The sequence below is a fragment of the Argopecten irradians genome, chromosome 5 (genome assembly GCF_041381155.1).
Source record: "Argopecten irradians isolate NY chromosome 5, Ai_NY, whole genome shotgun sequence".
Taxonomy (NCBI): Eukaryota; Metazoa; Mollusca; class Bivalvia; order Pectinida; family Pectinidae; genus Argopecten; species Argopecten irradians.
Window position 1 is genome coordinate 22,707,559 of NC_091138.1, and position 16,132 is coordinate 22,723,690.

The 16,132-nt window shown below is 33.8% G+C and overlaps 1 protein-coding gene across 1 annotated transcript in view; it reads left to right on the forward strand.

Moving 5' to 3' along the window:
- The window catches only part of LOC138324328 (QRFP-like peptide receptor), a 72,623-nt gene that overhangs the window by 32,976 nt on the left and 23,515 nt on the right, over positions 1–16,132 (forward strand). The window contains exon 2 of the mRNA XM_069269404.1: positions 15,141–15,594. Coding sequence (XP_069125505.1) covers positions 15,141–15,594 — 454 coding nt within the window. The remainder of the gene's footprint in view (positions 1–15,140; positions 15,595–16,132) is intronic.

Here is a 16,132-nt window from a genome sequence, read left to right on the forward strand (position 1 = left end):
ACTGTCGCGTATGTACTACTGTGGAAGGCGTGATTATTGCAATAATTAACCACAAACAGGATCAGATTAAATGAATTATTCAGAGAAATGGAGCCTGCCGCTTACCACTCATCTAAGTCCATACAGTAAGATCATTTGTAGGAATATAACTAGTTATAAGCTTCGTGTACTCGGAAAATGTGGTAATGTATCATTTTTCTGTCCCAGCAGAGGAACCTAAACTGCATTTATCATGGTATACGAGCGGCAATATTATTGATCATTAGGGTAATATTTTGGTTAATTTTATCTTTATAAAAAGACGACCTTTCGTATGTATGGCATGTTTACATGTGGTGAGGAATAAATGTGAAAGGTTCTCTTGTAACAACAGAAATGTTGTCAGTTATATAAATTTACTGTATTAGGTTACAGCCAAAGATTCTGATCAAACAAATGTATCGTTATATTATAATGACTTCAATGTTCCATTCCCTTCATAATGACAGTCAAGGTGGAACAGCAACTACATTATATAACTATCGTTAGTTTCGGCCAGTGTTGGTGTGTTTGTGACTTCTTGTGATGGTGGAAAAAATCCACTTCTAGGGTAATATGCTACCAAAGATTACCAATCAAATCACATCTAACAGACTACGTAGGAAGCATGAACAAACCTAGAAACCTTACAAATCGTGACGCCTGTTGGGAATATCCTCTGTGATGTTTTCTACATGGAAAAGTGTAAATAAATGTAAATATACTGATGCCCCTATATTTGGAATACACAAACTTTATATAACAGAAATACGTTGTAAGATGTCGTAGTGACCACATCTGTATAAAGACCACCTGATTATAAAGACCACATTCGTAGGATAGCAAATGGTCATTCATAACACAATTTGACCTATAAATAAAGACCACCTTGCTAAAGGGATCACTTTTTTTTGTCCCATGACCTTATAGACAGGTTTGACTGTACAATATCCATTAAGCGGACATTAACATAAAGGATATCTTTCCTACCCGTTGGTTACCGACGTATTTTTCTCCGCCATATTATTGTTTTTCATGCTTGAGTGAGTTTTTTTGTACGTAAAAACGCGGTCGAATTCATGCATGGAAAAATTGATTTAGAAATAAAAAGAAAGATACTGAATCAGTAATTACCTTTCAAGATCATACAATAGTAGTTGCAGGTACAGTTATCCTTTTCTATAGGGAAGTTATTAGTAACTGGTAGTTTGGTTTGGGTTAACAGATGTAGGTTTTGGAAGGCTGCGGTATATTCGAGTTGCGTGTAATTCTAAAACCTTTGCCCTTTTATAATGTTATCTCACTGAAAAATTGAACAAACACACTTCACGTGGTCACATCATATTGACATCGGACAAATCAGTCGTCTCATTCCATATGTGCTGAGCGCTAAGCTAATGGAATAATGCCCTGCATTTTTAATGAAAGATATTACTTTTATCGGAAATTTATAAAAGAAACTGACTAAATATAATTAGAATAGATAATCAGCTAGTGAAATAACACATATACTGTAATTGAAGAATCTTAAATAGCATTAAGAGTTCAATTAGTGTAACAATGGTAGCTATGTTATATAAGCCGAGGCTTCTTAAAAGCATATTGCAACAAAACATTGCGGTCGCTAGTCTTAAACGTAAGTAAATTAATTCACTATAATTTTGGACGGAATTCAATGATCGACCATTTTTGCCGGGGTATGCCCATTTGTATAAACACTGTTTAGACGTAATAACAGCTCAAGGAGTCTATTGGTAATATAATGGCTTCTACACATCGGGGAAAATGTTAAAAACTGTTTAGCCGTAGGGTACGAAGTTGCCTTTTAAATCAAATAACGACTATCAAAGGCGTGATTGGATGTAATAGCAGAGACAAAAGTGCATGCATATTTTTAAATCGAAAGAGCAACATGAATTTTAGCAGTATCCAGCTGTTCGTTGGATTGTTAAATATAGAAGTTGTTTTCTGTTTATGAAATTGTTCCGACCGTTACTTTGATGAACGTTACGATAATTGAAATAATTGCTTCTGCATCCTTATTTAAATTGTCGGAAAGCTTTCGTGAGGGGTGTGAAATGTGCTGGATAGCATTGGTTAGATTAATGGTACACAAGTCTTCCGTCTTTTGATCTTGTTTGAAAGTGACACAATATATGGTCAGGTAATAGTAATCTAAAGATGCACTAAGATGAAGCGGAACACCAACTAGTGTGATGTAATCTTTACATTACAAAACATCAAAGAGGAATAAAGAGGAATATCTGTGCTTTTTTCCTTTCTTTACTTCTTCAATTGAAACCTTTGTAACAGCAAAAAACCTCAATTAGCACACACCATGATGACCAAGCGATGACCACTCTGTTTTCTAATATTTTCAAGAACATGTACAGAATATGTATGTATAACTAGAAAGCATATTGTATAGATCACTTTAGTGTTTTCTGAGACATATCGATGACGTTTTACAAAAGTCAAAATTCACGATGTCTGCCTCTTAGCCATCTTGTTTTCAGGTAAGTTCTCAAAAAGCAATATGCATAATTTGGCACCGAGGAAAACCTATGTCTGCATGTCGGCCATGTTGTTTTCATTCGGTTTCACATGTACTATACATAGCTAAGACCTAAGGAAAACAATAAAGAAGTTGTTATAATAACATTCAACTGTCAAAATCCAGGTTTTGGGGTCACAACTTGGAAGGAAAATTAAACCGCAGTTTTATGCTTTTGAGTCTTGACAATGTTTTTTTCATTGTAACAGAAAAAAAACCATCGGAATTGGGAAATACACAATACGGAAGGGCAAAACTATGTTGAACGACTTGAAGCTACTGTAAGTCATATTCCAAAAACGCCTCTCGGACGAACATAGTCAAAATCAATACGTATCCACACATTTCACAGGAAATACTATATCAAGGCCAGTTAAATATCAACACTAACGCTATTAACATGATACAAAATGATTATATATTTAAGGTTTTAGCCTATATTTATAAACTGTACAAATATATCTCTGACAAACAAAGGCATGCATCTAATTTAGCTGTAAACGGTAACCATACTCATTAGATATACACACAAACCGTCACTAAGTTTTAAATAGTTATGATATAGGGTACAGTCCTTTGAATTTTACCCAAGGGAGAAACTACCAATTAACGATACCCATAAATCGGGATAGCAGCGACAATGTGACACAAATGTCACATTAGCTCTTGTTACGGATGCTTCTATTGACTTATCTAGTCAATATGCTTTGTCTCAAAAAATGGTTCGCTGCCTCGGTGTGATATGGTTAGTTTACGCTGGAAATAAGTACTAAACAACAAATATGGTGTAAAATGTTATATAGATTACGGAATGATCTCTAAGAAAAAGTGAAAGCATATAAAAGGTAAAAATAAGAACACGTTGTTATCCCTTTGACACGGAAACTATTACATGTCAATTGAGTACACTTTATTACAAGTGGAACGCTCCTTAAATATTCAACAACATAGGAATTTCAACTCACATTATTTTAATTATCATAGACAATCATGTAATAATTGTAGATTTAAACCAATGATGTAGAACGGCACACGGGGAAGCATTATCCTGGCATACCAAAGATAATCGTATTGTCGCAGTATACAAAATGACAACCGACCATGAAAAGAGTTTCAAAACTACGGGTATTGTTCATTTTAAACGTAATAAATTTAAGCTTACAACAAAAAATTGGTGATGACAGTGTGTCATTACAAGTTTTTTCTTTTTATTTCTTTTTTTATTATTTTTTATTATAATTTTTTTCTTTTTCTTGGGGGGGGGTGTACTGTAATATCAACACATATTTGAAAGCTCTTATTCTTTATTTTGTTCAGACGAAAACGTTTATAGGAAGTGCAAATTACTAATAACACTGTATTAATTTACCGTGTATACACATATTATTGCACTTTAGGCGTGAATATAATATTATATCACAATGCCTAAATTAATTTTGACATTGTATATGTATTTGACTTCGTAAATATAAAACATGCATTTTAAATCTAATAAGTCTCATAATGTTGGTAACATTTGGCACTAAAACAAATATAAAAACTATGTACATTAAATGGAATACAGGCCCCGGTTCTCCTGAGGTGTAAGCGGGCCCGGCATCGTTGACGATCCCTATCCTACAACCTTGTTTAGTTGGCTAAAATAAGTGGCAATCCGAAATATTCCAAACAAACATTTACATTGCACATTATTTATTGTGCAAAAAAAATATACTAATAATTGGCTGTACAGCGGACACCAAAAATAATATTTATTGGTAGCCAAACGTAAACGAAAAACAATTACTGTTAGTCAAACGCACAGCAAAAATATACTTATTGGTAGTCAAACGCCAACCAAAAATATACTTATTGGTAGTCAAACGCCAACCAAAAATAATACTTATTGATAGTCAAACGCCAACCAAAAATATACTTATTGGTAGTCAAACGCCAACCAAAAATATACTTATTGGTAGTCAAACGCCAACCAAAAATAGTACTTATTGATAGTCAAACGCAAACCAAAAATAGTACTTATTGATAGTCAAACGCAAACCAAAAATAGTACTTATTGGTAGCCAAACGCACACCAAAAATATACTTATTGGTAGTCAAACGCAAACCAAGAATAATAATTGGTAGCCAAACGCCAACCAAAAATAATACTTATTGGTAGTCAAAAACACCGAAAAAGAAAATTACTGGTAGTTTAACGCATACCAAGAATAATAATTATTGGTAGTCAAACACACTCTAGGAATAAATATTGGTAGTCAAAAGCGCACCAAATTTAAGAATTATTGGTTTTAAAACGCACACTAAAATATATTAGTAGAATCTAGTCAAGTCAATCGTACACCGATGTTTTCCTGTGAATGTTATACAGTTGAACATGAAAGAAAATATATTAAATCGATTAACTGTAATCAATAACTTGATTGACAACGAAGTATCGGTTATAGAACTTGTTTAACCTAGTGAAATTAGATATGCTTATATTCCACTTTTTAGATATATTTAAACATAACTATGTTGATAAAAAGTGTTTATGCATCAGGCCTAGCCTAAGGTATTACTGTTGAGTCGTAAATTATTGTGTTGCTGGTAAATGGCTCTTTTGCAATTGTACATTTCTGTTTAGCAAATTCACAGGCTTCAGCACATTTACAAAGAGAGGTTTTTTGACCGGTTTCGACTTCACGAAATCATACACATCCAGTCTTTTTTTACCCTGTTTCAAAATTTAAAATAATTTACTGCCAATAAAACAATACAGAAAAAACAAATGGATTAGACAACATGCTGGGCCTGTACTAGTCCGTTTCATAGACACCAGGATTTGTCTTTTAATTATCCTAATACTAGCGTCAAAAAAAAAAATAGATGCGAGTGGACTGATAATTTATATAGGCCATGGTGTTTAATGGCTTGTCCAACTACTGACCATTGTGCTGATTACCAGTGACGACAAACTCGCGGACATCAATTTTATAAATAGCTAGCTTTTACTGTTCTGACACTGATGAACGATCCTTTCAGTTCCTCCGGATGTTCGGAAATGCTAGAAATCAGGTCAATACATATCCTTCTGTCTAGAGTGTTAACGAACATACATTTTCTGTCTTGAAATGACGGACGGGTTGAGTTAAGAAGGTCTGAATTTGGCGTACCGGATGTTGAAACCCCCGGCATTAATTGTCGGAGTGTCAATAACTTGTCTGCCTAGTACACCGGTAATTGAGGAAAACCAAATAAAGAAAAGCAATTATTTTTAATTTCTATTGTTCGTAAGAAAACTCCAAGGACAAAAATATCTGAAAATGCATTAAAAACCACAACCACAATTAATATCTAACCACAAGGGCAGATAAGTCTAATAGGCAAAGGTTTTGATTTTGAGGTGATACGTAACCTGGATATACGAGGAGTAAGAATTACAGTAATGTACTTTTGTCTGACAGTAGATGGTAGTGATCTACGTAAATATCAATTAAATTACACTGTGTAATAATAAATCATTGTCTCACAGATTTGGAAAAACCCGAAACGTCTTATAGAGATTATGTATTATTCAACAATACATCAATTATTTAGCTTTTCCAATCACACATTGCAGTACTTGAATTTTAGGCAGATAATTTATAGACGAGCATTCATCACCAGTTGGAATTTATTTAATTTTCTTTTTTTTTAGTTTCAATTGAAGTACAGGACATGGATTCGACATGTAGATGTGTTTTTATAAAATGAATGAAGGCAGTTGCATATCTAAACCCATTCAACACTAGGTCAGATATTGATGAGAACGCCATTAACATTTCAAAGTATTACCGTGTATAATTATCCTCTCCCGCTATCTGTGGTGCATTGTCGTGATTCTCTAGGCATTAAACCTCGTTTTGACGCAATACAATAAGCTGCCTATTGATTCGCTTACGATTAAGTCATCTCCAACTGTTGATTGTGTCTGTTGGTTATCCGATATTTACCCGATTATTGTATTACATAAATAGATTATAACACCCAGATACGTGTAGAATCCTGTCGTTGGATAAAACTTTAACCTTTGTGTGTCTGGAAATTATAAGAAGACATTCATTTAGCTATAATAGGGTGCAACTACCGAATAAATTATTTTACATTGGCTATTATTACAGTGTGCTATTAATGTACTATCAAATCTGAGTTATCGTGATATATAACTAATGTCTAGGTTATCATATAACAGTTGATAGAAAACAGATAGTGTCCTATAGCTTACACTCCCACAGGATAATCGTTTTGATTTCAGGTGCATTCTGCACTGAAAATTCCAGAAATTCTAATGTTCAAATTTATATAAGGATTGAATGTATTTTTCTAATTTTCATAGCGGCTATGAATAGCAGAAGCTCGGAAGATATGTAGATAGCTTCTGCTATTCATAGCCGCTAAGAAAATTAGAAAAATACATTCAATCCATATATCTACATTAGAATAATTATGAAAATAAAATTCATTGAAAGGTTTTTATATTGTATTTAAAATAATGACACCCATATACGACCAGAAACGAGATTAATGGAACTGCTGGATGACGAAGTCGTTCCACAACGTCGCGTTTTCAAGCTTCCGCCATCCGGTCGACCTTTTTTGCAAATAACAAACTATAAACAAGAAATATAGTTAAAATAAGAATTGGTTGACTTATTACAGTAAACCTTAGTTGATTTTATATCAAGAAACAACACATTAGATATTATACATTTAAATTTTGTGGGGGATTATTTTTTATTGATATGAAACTGACGCATTGTTTTAAATCAGCTGATCGATGCACGAGAATCGTTGTTTTCATAATGTATTCATAAGTGTCAGTTGGCTGATTCAAATAGTGACGAAACACTCAGAATGAAAATATATCATTATTCACCTGGAGATAATTACCTGAAAAGTAAAAAAAAAAAAAAAAAAAAAAACCATTTGAAATTCATAATTAACCAGACAACCAGTTACCTGGACAAAATTCTACCTGTGGCTCAATCCTAAGTCTATTTTTGATTTAGTTGATTGTTCCTTATTAACACGCTAAATGATAATTTTTTATTCAAATGATTGGATCCTTTTGAAGCACTTCTCCCTGATTATTTCTGCCAATATCCATATACAAACTGCCAATTTTCATCAATTTTGTTTTGCCTCATATAATATGAATGCCATATAAAACATCCCCATGAATTCTCAAATTAGCTCAAACTTTTACTGAATAGAAACATAAATCCACTTTCTTAAAATTACCATGACATCGTATATGAATCTTTCAAAGTGTTAACGGAAACATATATTTATTGCAAGCATATATATTTTAGACAAGAACTTTACCATTGTCCAGACAAAATTACGTATATGAAGAGGCGGAAGACGTCCACTTAACTCTTTGTTTCTACAAATAAACATGGAAATGGATTATGGTCATCACGTTGATATTCATGTGATTTTACATAAAAGGATAATCAGAACATGTATAGATTCCATTCCTTGGTTTTTACACAACGTAACACAAAAAGAGCTATCCGATAAACATTGACGTATATTGTTACCTACACCTGATCCGAGCACCAAGTAATCCCACATGTACAAGTAAAACAAAATCAAGTTTATTATACACATGTACGAAGTAATGACATTTATTTTGAAATAAAATTTTGATGTCTAATACTTTTGTTAGGCCACATAATTTATCAATATGTCTTAATGCATTACAGTAACATCAAGACCATACATGTATATGTCTAGTGCATCGATTTTGAAAGATATGGTGTACCCTAAAAGATGCTCCACCGCCGACAAATGTTTTTTTTTTCTTTTTAAAAACAGGAGTAGACGATTTCGCATCTGTCTTCAGTTACAAAAATTACTTACTTTACACCATTACCGCCGTTGAAAAGTTTGAGCTTCTAATTTTACTTCAAGATAAAAATATTAAATAATAAGTAATTGCTTCCCGAAAAAATTCCGCGGCACTATATCCTATATTGAGTGCAGTACTGATTGTGCATGCACTGAAAGCAAAATAGATCATTTTAAATTATTTTTGTGTGAATTATACATACACATACACGATTGAACTCCAATTATTGTTCAAATGATGGGTATCGTTTATGCTCTGTCGGCGGTGGAGAATCTTTGATGTAATAATTCTCAAAACTATTAGTTGTATACATAGTGGTTTACAAGGTTGATACGGAAATATATTTGGTCAGGGAAAAATGTTTTATTGGACGAGGCTAAGCAAGCTTTGTCCTCCGTATATCTTAAGGTATACCAACGTTGGAGAGTGATATGCTAAATAACTAGTGGGTTATATAGCTTGGAAACGTAGAATCAAAATAAGTTTTGTTACATAAAGAGAAAATGACATTACCTTTTGTGATTTATCTATAGGAAATAACGAAAATTTGCAAAAACTATTTGTTTTGTCACACGTATCGAAACCTGTTCATTCAAAGTTGATTTAAATGATGAAAAGATGGGAAAGCATATCAATAATTCAATTGTCGTATCGTTTCGCAAATTAAATACTTGACACATGTTCACTAAAATTTATTTAAATATCAATCTTAAATAACAAAAGATTTTTCCCCTGAACAATACCAGCATGAACTATCTACTTCAATATCGACATGAACTATCTACTTCAACATCGACATGAACTATCTACTTCAATACCGACATGAACTATCTACTTCAATACCGACATGAACTATCTACTTCAATATCGACATGAACTATCTACTTCAATACCGACATGAACTATCTACTTCAATATCGACATGATTACATCGACATGAACTACTACTTCAATATAATCACTCAATATGTCATGACATGAACTATCTACTTCAATATCGACATGAACTATCTACTTCAATACCGACATGAACTATCTACTTCAATACCGACATGAACTATCTACTTCAATACCGACATGAACTATCTACTTCAATACCGACATGAACTATCTACTTCAATACCGACATGAACTATCTACTTCAATATCGACATGAACTACTACTTCAATAGACATGAACTACTCTTAATACCGACATGAATTCTACTTCAATACCGACATGAACTATCTACTCAATACGACATGAACTATCTACTTCAATACCGACATGAACTATCTACTTCAATACCGACATGAACTATCTACTTCAATACCGACATGAACTATCTACTTCAATACCGACATGAACTATCTACTTCAATACCGACATGAACTATCTACTTCAATATCGACATGAACTATCTACTTCAATACCGACATGAACTATCTACTTCAATACCGACATGAACTATCTACTTCAATACCGACATGAACTATCTACTTCAATATCGACATGAACTATCTACTTCAATACCGACATGAACTATCTACTTCAATATCGACATGAACTATCTACTTCAATACCGACATGAACTATCTACTTCAATACCGACATGAACTATCTACTTCAATATCGACATGAACTATCTACTTCAATACCGACATGAACTATCTACTTCAATATCGACATGAACTATCTACTTCAATACCGACATGAACTATCTATTTCAGTACCGAAATGAACTATCCACTTCAATATCGACATGAACTATCTACTTTAATACCGACATGAACTATCTACTTCAATACCGACATGAACTATCTACTTCAATACCGACATGAACTATCTACTTCAATACCGACATGAACTATCTACTTCAATACGACATGAACTATCTACTTATACGACTGATATCTACTTCAACGACATGAACTATCTACTTAATACCGAATGAACTATCTATTCAATACCGAATGAACATGAACATGACTATCACTTCAATACGACATGACTACACTTACCAACATGAACTGTCCACTTCAATATCGACATGATGTATCTACTTCAATATGGACATGAACTATCTACTTCAATATCGACTTGAACTATCTACTTCAATATCGACATGAAAACACATGAACTATCTACTTCAATATTAACCTGTTAAGTGACCAGAATTAAATACAAACATAATCCTATGAATGAAATCATCAAATAATACCTATATCAAATAGAACATTGAAACTCTTAACAATAAAAACATTAGCACCTAAAACATTCATTAAGATATTTGTCTTTGTAACATGATAAATCTACAACACATGTTTAGTCACAAGAGCAGATCTATGACAGAGATCTCCAGCAGTGTCTCCTGGGACCGGGTCTGTTTTCACCTTTACGTAACTTATGACATTCTCTTTGTTTTCCATTACATTGCTAAAGTCAATTACCTGATGACGCCCTTAATGAACCTAAACATTGTTGTATTGTATCAATCAAAGAACAAGAGAGCACAGTAAAGCTACTTTCAAAAAAATTATATATAAGATTACCAACATGCTGCAATGGGTATCCATTATTAAGATCAAAACACAAGAATAAAAGACTACATTATTAAAACAGTCGGGGGTGTCTATGTTCTTTTAGCAGGACGAGGTGACATTGGTACCCTTTAATAACAACACAAATACTCCAGGTAAAATACACCTGTTTCACAGTTCTGTTTCCCACCTTTACTTATTCTACATAGTATCTGCCCTTGCGGGTTGATATTGAGTGTGACGTCGTGTTTGCTAGCGTGACGTCATACTTTTCGGAGAAATCGGCTATACAGATTAACTCTTAATCTCGGGTTGAGAAAGAATCTGAGTTCGATAATCATTATTTACAGAAAATGGTATTTTATTTTTGATACAAATAAAGGTTCAATACACAGGTCGCAGGGTATCAAGTTTGCTTGTTTATAATGTGACGTGACAGGGTGTGCTGTATGGGGTCAACACTGAAACAAACAATGTTCAGCACTTCTCAGGCTGACAGAACACGAACATGTCACAATATCGCGAAACACATGTATTGGCTTCAGAATTTATAGCATAAACGTAAGTCGTTCGTAAAATGACCACAACGGTTGATGAGATAGTTTTAGATGATTTATTTTCATCAGATATACTTCATATTATGAATATATATTGTTTTCATACTAATGTCATTTGAATAAATGCTTGAATTGTCCATACATATATCCTTCTTTTTCAACATTTTTCCAATTATGAGACCTTGTTGCCATGGCAACCAAATTTCCATGCCAATCAGTAAAAATGGCCTTCCAAACAACTTAATTCTTTATGGAATTTGTTTCTTAGTCAAAGGGTGTTACTTTAAAGTATATATTTTGAATTTGTATTTTTTTTCACTGTCCACCTAAAGCTTGATGCTTATTGACACGGCCTCTTAAGCATTATTCTCACTATATTTGGGGTTTATGAAGTATGACGTCATAATACCATTCTTTCAGTCTGTGGAAAAATAACCTCAAATAGCTAACCATTAGACATAAGTGTGACATATGAAATTAAATTATTGTGCAACAAACAAAATAAAAAACATGTGTCATTTGAAAGAAAATGAGTTCTTATAGTTTAAAACGATGGAGCAGACATCTTATTATCTTGGAAGCTTCTGGCAAAGAACTTAGAATTTCATTTTAGACCTGATAGACACGTGTATTCCGACTGCAGGCGTCAACAAATATTTCGCTTTATCAACCACTAGAGATAGAAATTTCCAATCATATTATGTTACGTATACACAATCTTAATACAGGAGAAGTTGGTATCAGCTGGTTAATATGTAATGACCTTGAATATTATATAGATATGATACAACAATACTTCCGGGACCGTGTCCCTTTATTGGTACATGCCAGATATAAATGAATATTGACGTTAGTACTATTAGATGTTGATCTGTGATATGTTCAGAATGTATAAAGTATGCCAAGTGTAAAGACGACAATACGTTTCACATACCCGAAGGTTTAAAAAGAACAACATGCGTGAACAGAACATTCGTAGATATATTTTTTTTCAAATATCCTCACTTGCCCATCTGTACTCGTTTTACTCATTTGTTACAGAATGAAAATAGAATTACATTTATATGGCTGTGTTGCCTGCAATTTTAGTTATCCAGGAAAACATAAAGTCTATTATTAGAATAGTAGTAATGATCTTTAATATTAGGATATCAGAAGGAATCACAAGCAAGCACGTTTGGTAAGAAAACATTGCGTAAAGGTTAATAGAAATGGATTACTATATGGAGCATCTCTGCGGACAACATCTTATATACATGTATGTCGCCTGTTTTTTTGGGGATTTTTTTATTGGTTTTTTGGGGTTTTTTGAAGACGGATATTGACATTTGACATTTCTGTCATACATACGTGTGTTGTGTTCGGGTAGGTTTCGTTTGGTTTTCTTTGTTTACGCCATTTTACCAGTGATGCCTTGCGTGTGTGAAGTGCGATATGCTGAGCGCTATGCAGGAGCAGAAACTACCACTTTCATAGACTATGATGTGTCTCGGTCAGGGGATCACCCAGAGCCCATCTCACAGTAACAAACGCTCAACAGAAGACCAAAAAATGATTTGATGTCAAGGTAGACATTAAGAAGAAGAAAGTTAGTTAAGAATAAGAGAATAGACAATATCCTACATTTGTCGATGTCTTAGACGGCATACTTTAATGAGATAGCACTATTATGTGGTTTAGAGTTTCACTATGACAAGGAAACATAACATGAATATACCACAGCCTCCCCAAACATCCACACACCGCAACAAATTGCACACATCGAAGGAAGTCCGTAGCAGGTTAATCTAATGAAGTAAACCAAAGCAAAATCAGAAGTATTGAAATGTCTTGGAATACGCTCAATTCATTGCAACTGCTTGAGATGACGGCGTCGTAAAAATCGGTATTTTAACATTAAAACGGTATATTGTCAATTTCATGTTGGAAGAGTTCACTTTCAGTCATGGCATTCTTTATTAATGATTGTGAATTTTCATAACTCTGATATTTATTTATGTAGAATAATAGTTAACTGGAATAAAAGCATCCAAGCAGGAGACAAAAATTATCTTTCACATGTGGATAATTATGAAGAATTTGATTCTCCAGCCAAGTATCACTTTTAAACTCCCGACTTTTCTACTTTTTGTGACTATTGAGTAGAATAACCCCATCCTTAATTCCTATCCACATCTTTTATATTTGGACTACGATCTCTTACTAAAGGTCTAGTACGTTTCAGAAACAAATCTTAGAAGAGTGTCAATAACATTAACATCGATGAACCAAAATAAAACAAATACAGAATTCCTACATAAATCTATGTTAACAATGAAGGTCCATTTTGTTCATTACATCGAAATTATAAGGACAACACAAGGACTTATAAGACGACTTGCGTTGTGAAAACCAACATTTATCATATTTGTTTTTTACAATTGAACTGGGTGTTACGTGTCTTATTAACGAAAACCTAATTTGTTTCACGAACCTACAAAATCATCCAACTCGTTTTATATTCGCATTTAAAACTTCCAGGACATTTCGGTTTAGGTTTGTACCTTAATTAAATTCTAGACCACAGAGAGGCAACATTTTAGACAATCATCGGTACCCAGCAAACTTGCCATCCGTTTCATTCTCCACGAAACAGCTCATAAAACGAAATATCTTTTCTAATAACAAACATTGAACACAAATACGTAGGAATTGCCTTTTGCACATAGCCTCACAATTATAACATATGTATGTGAAGCCAATTTAAAGACCAACCAACTAAATAATTTAACATAGACCACAGTGTTAAAGTTTGTTTTGTAATGTATTATTAAAACAGCTGAATGTTAGTTAACTATTGTGATCACTTATTAAAGTCTAAGTTCTAATGTAACACTTGAAAGAAAAAAAGTTGGGATCAGCTCAAAGTCCAACAAGGGTAAAGTTTGAAATAAACAATTCTTATAGTTTACATTTTTTACCTAATCATTATCAAAATTGGTATTTTGAACCTAAATTTCAATCTGAATTTCCAATTTATATCATTGTTATCTAGGAATAAGTACCTGTCAGAAAACATTTTTACTTTTGAAATTCTATCCTGGGCTCAAATTTCGAATGTCTATTTTCATTTAGTTGATGGTTCCCTAGAACATTCCCTAACTGTGGCTACTATAACACTATGCACCTATTCCCACCTTATAACAACTATATAACACAGGATAGTCTGTGTATCTCTCAATAATGTCATCGAATATATCTCTATAACTATAGTATATATCTGTGGTAGATGTAACTAGCAGTGGTATATCTCCCACACAGTACATCTATCGGTAATTGTATATCTTCTATTTCTATTATATAACACATCTAAAGCCTATGATATTCTAACTACATGTGGTGATTATAACACTACAATGATTTATCCCCGCCCGTGTTGACGGTAACACATCTAAAGCCTATGGTGTATCCCCGCCTTTGGTACGACAGCCACTGTATCAGCGTACCCCGTATCGTTACCGTTCCAGCAGCTATCATCCTACCTGTTTTATATAGCTACTGATCATACTGGCAATCATTGGCTCGAGCCAAGCAGGCCTAAGGTAAGGTCGGCCAGCTCTGGAGACTTCACCACATATAGAGACCAGGAAACTGTACAACATCCTGCCTAGACATGGACGTAGGACCTGAGTATTACGACCATGAGAAGGTTGTACTGAACAACTCGCTACTTCACTTAAATGGAACTTCTCTCTACAATTTTTCAGAAGAATACCTCGATTACGATTACGTCTTGGACTACTCGCAGTTTGACTACTTAAAGCCCCTTAAAGCGGTGCCCCTTCTCGAAGCGGTCATCAAAGTAGCCGTCTATTCCAATATCATAGTACTGTCCGCTATAGGCAATGTTTTAATCATTCTTGTTGTGATCTGGAATAAACAACTACGGACAACCACCAATTTCTACATTGTGAACCTAGCTGTGTCGGATTTGCTAGTGACTCTGGGTTGTTCATGGGTTCACGTCGTTGACGACTTGACAGAGGGATGGGTTCTGGGAACGTTCTTCTGCAAATTCAACAGCTTTGCACAAGGTATGTTTAAAACTGATAGATATATTTCGGAAATAGTTGATTATGAAAATAGCGATTGCTGTTTTCAGTTCCGCCAAAACAATATATACACATGCATTCCGCCAAAACAATTTTTAATTGCAATATGATAAATACATAATTAAAATTAGTATATGCATTCGACGATCTATGCAATATTAAACTGCATAAACTAACATCAATGACACAGATATCTCCATACGGCTGTCATTAGCGCCAGCTTGCTTACCAGACAATCAAGTCAAATGTAAATTTTTGTCTGCTGATGTTGTAAATGATGAAATCTAAATGTACATGGCGACAAAGGTTTTTCTTCTATCATGCATGAAAAATAGCGAAAAATAGCACGAGCTCACGAGGGCTAAGTTAAGTGTGAACACAGTGTCGATAACTCAATTGGTAATCCCGAAGGGAACAGCCAACGGTTTGTTGCAGTGTTGAGGTAAAACTGGCATTGGTGAAATGTCACTAAGCTTTTGACTAAAACATATCATGCAATTGTATAACTTTTGAAAAAATG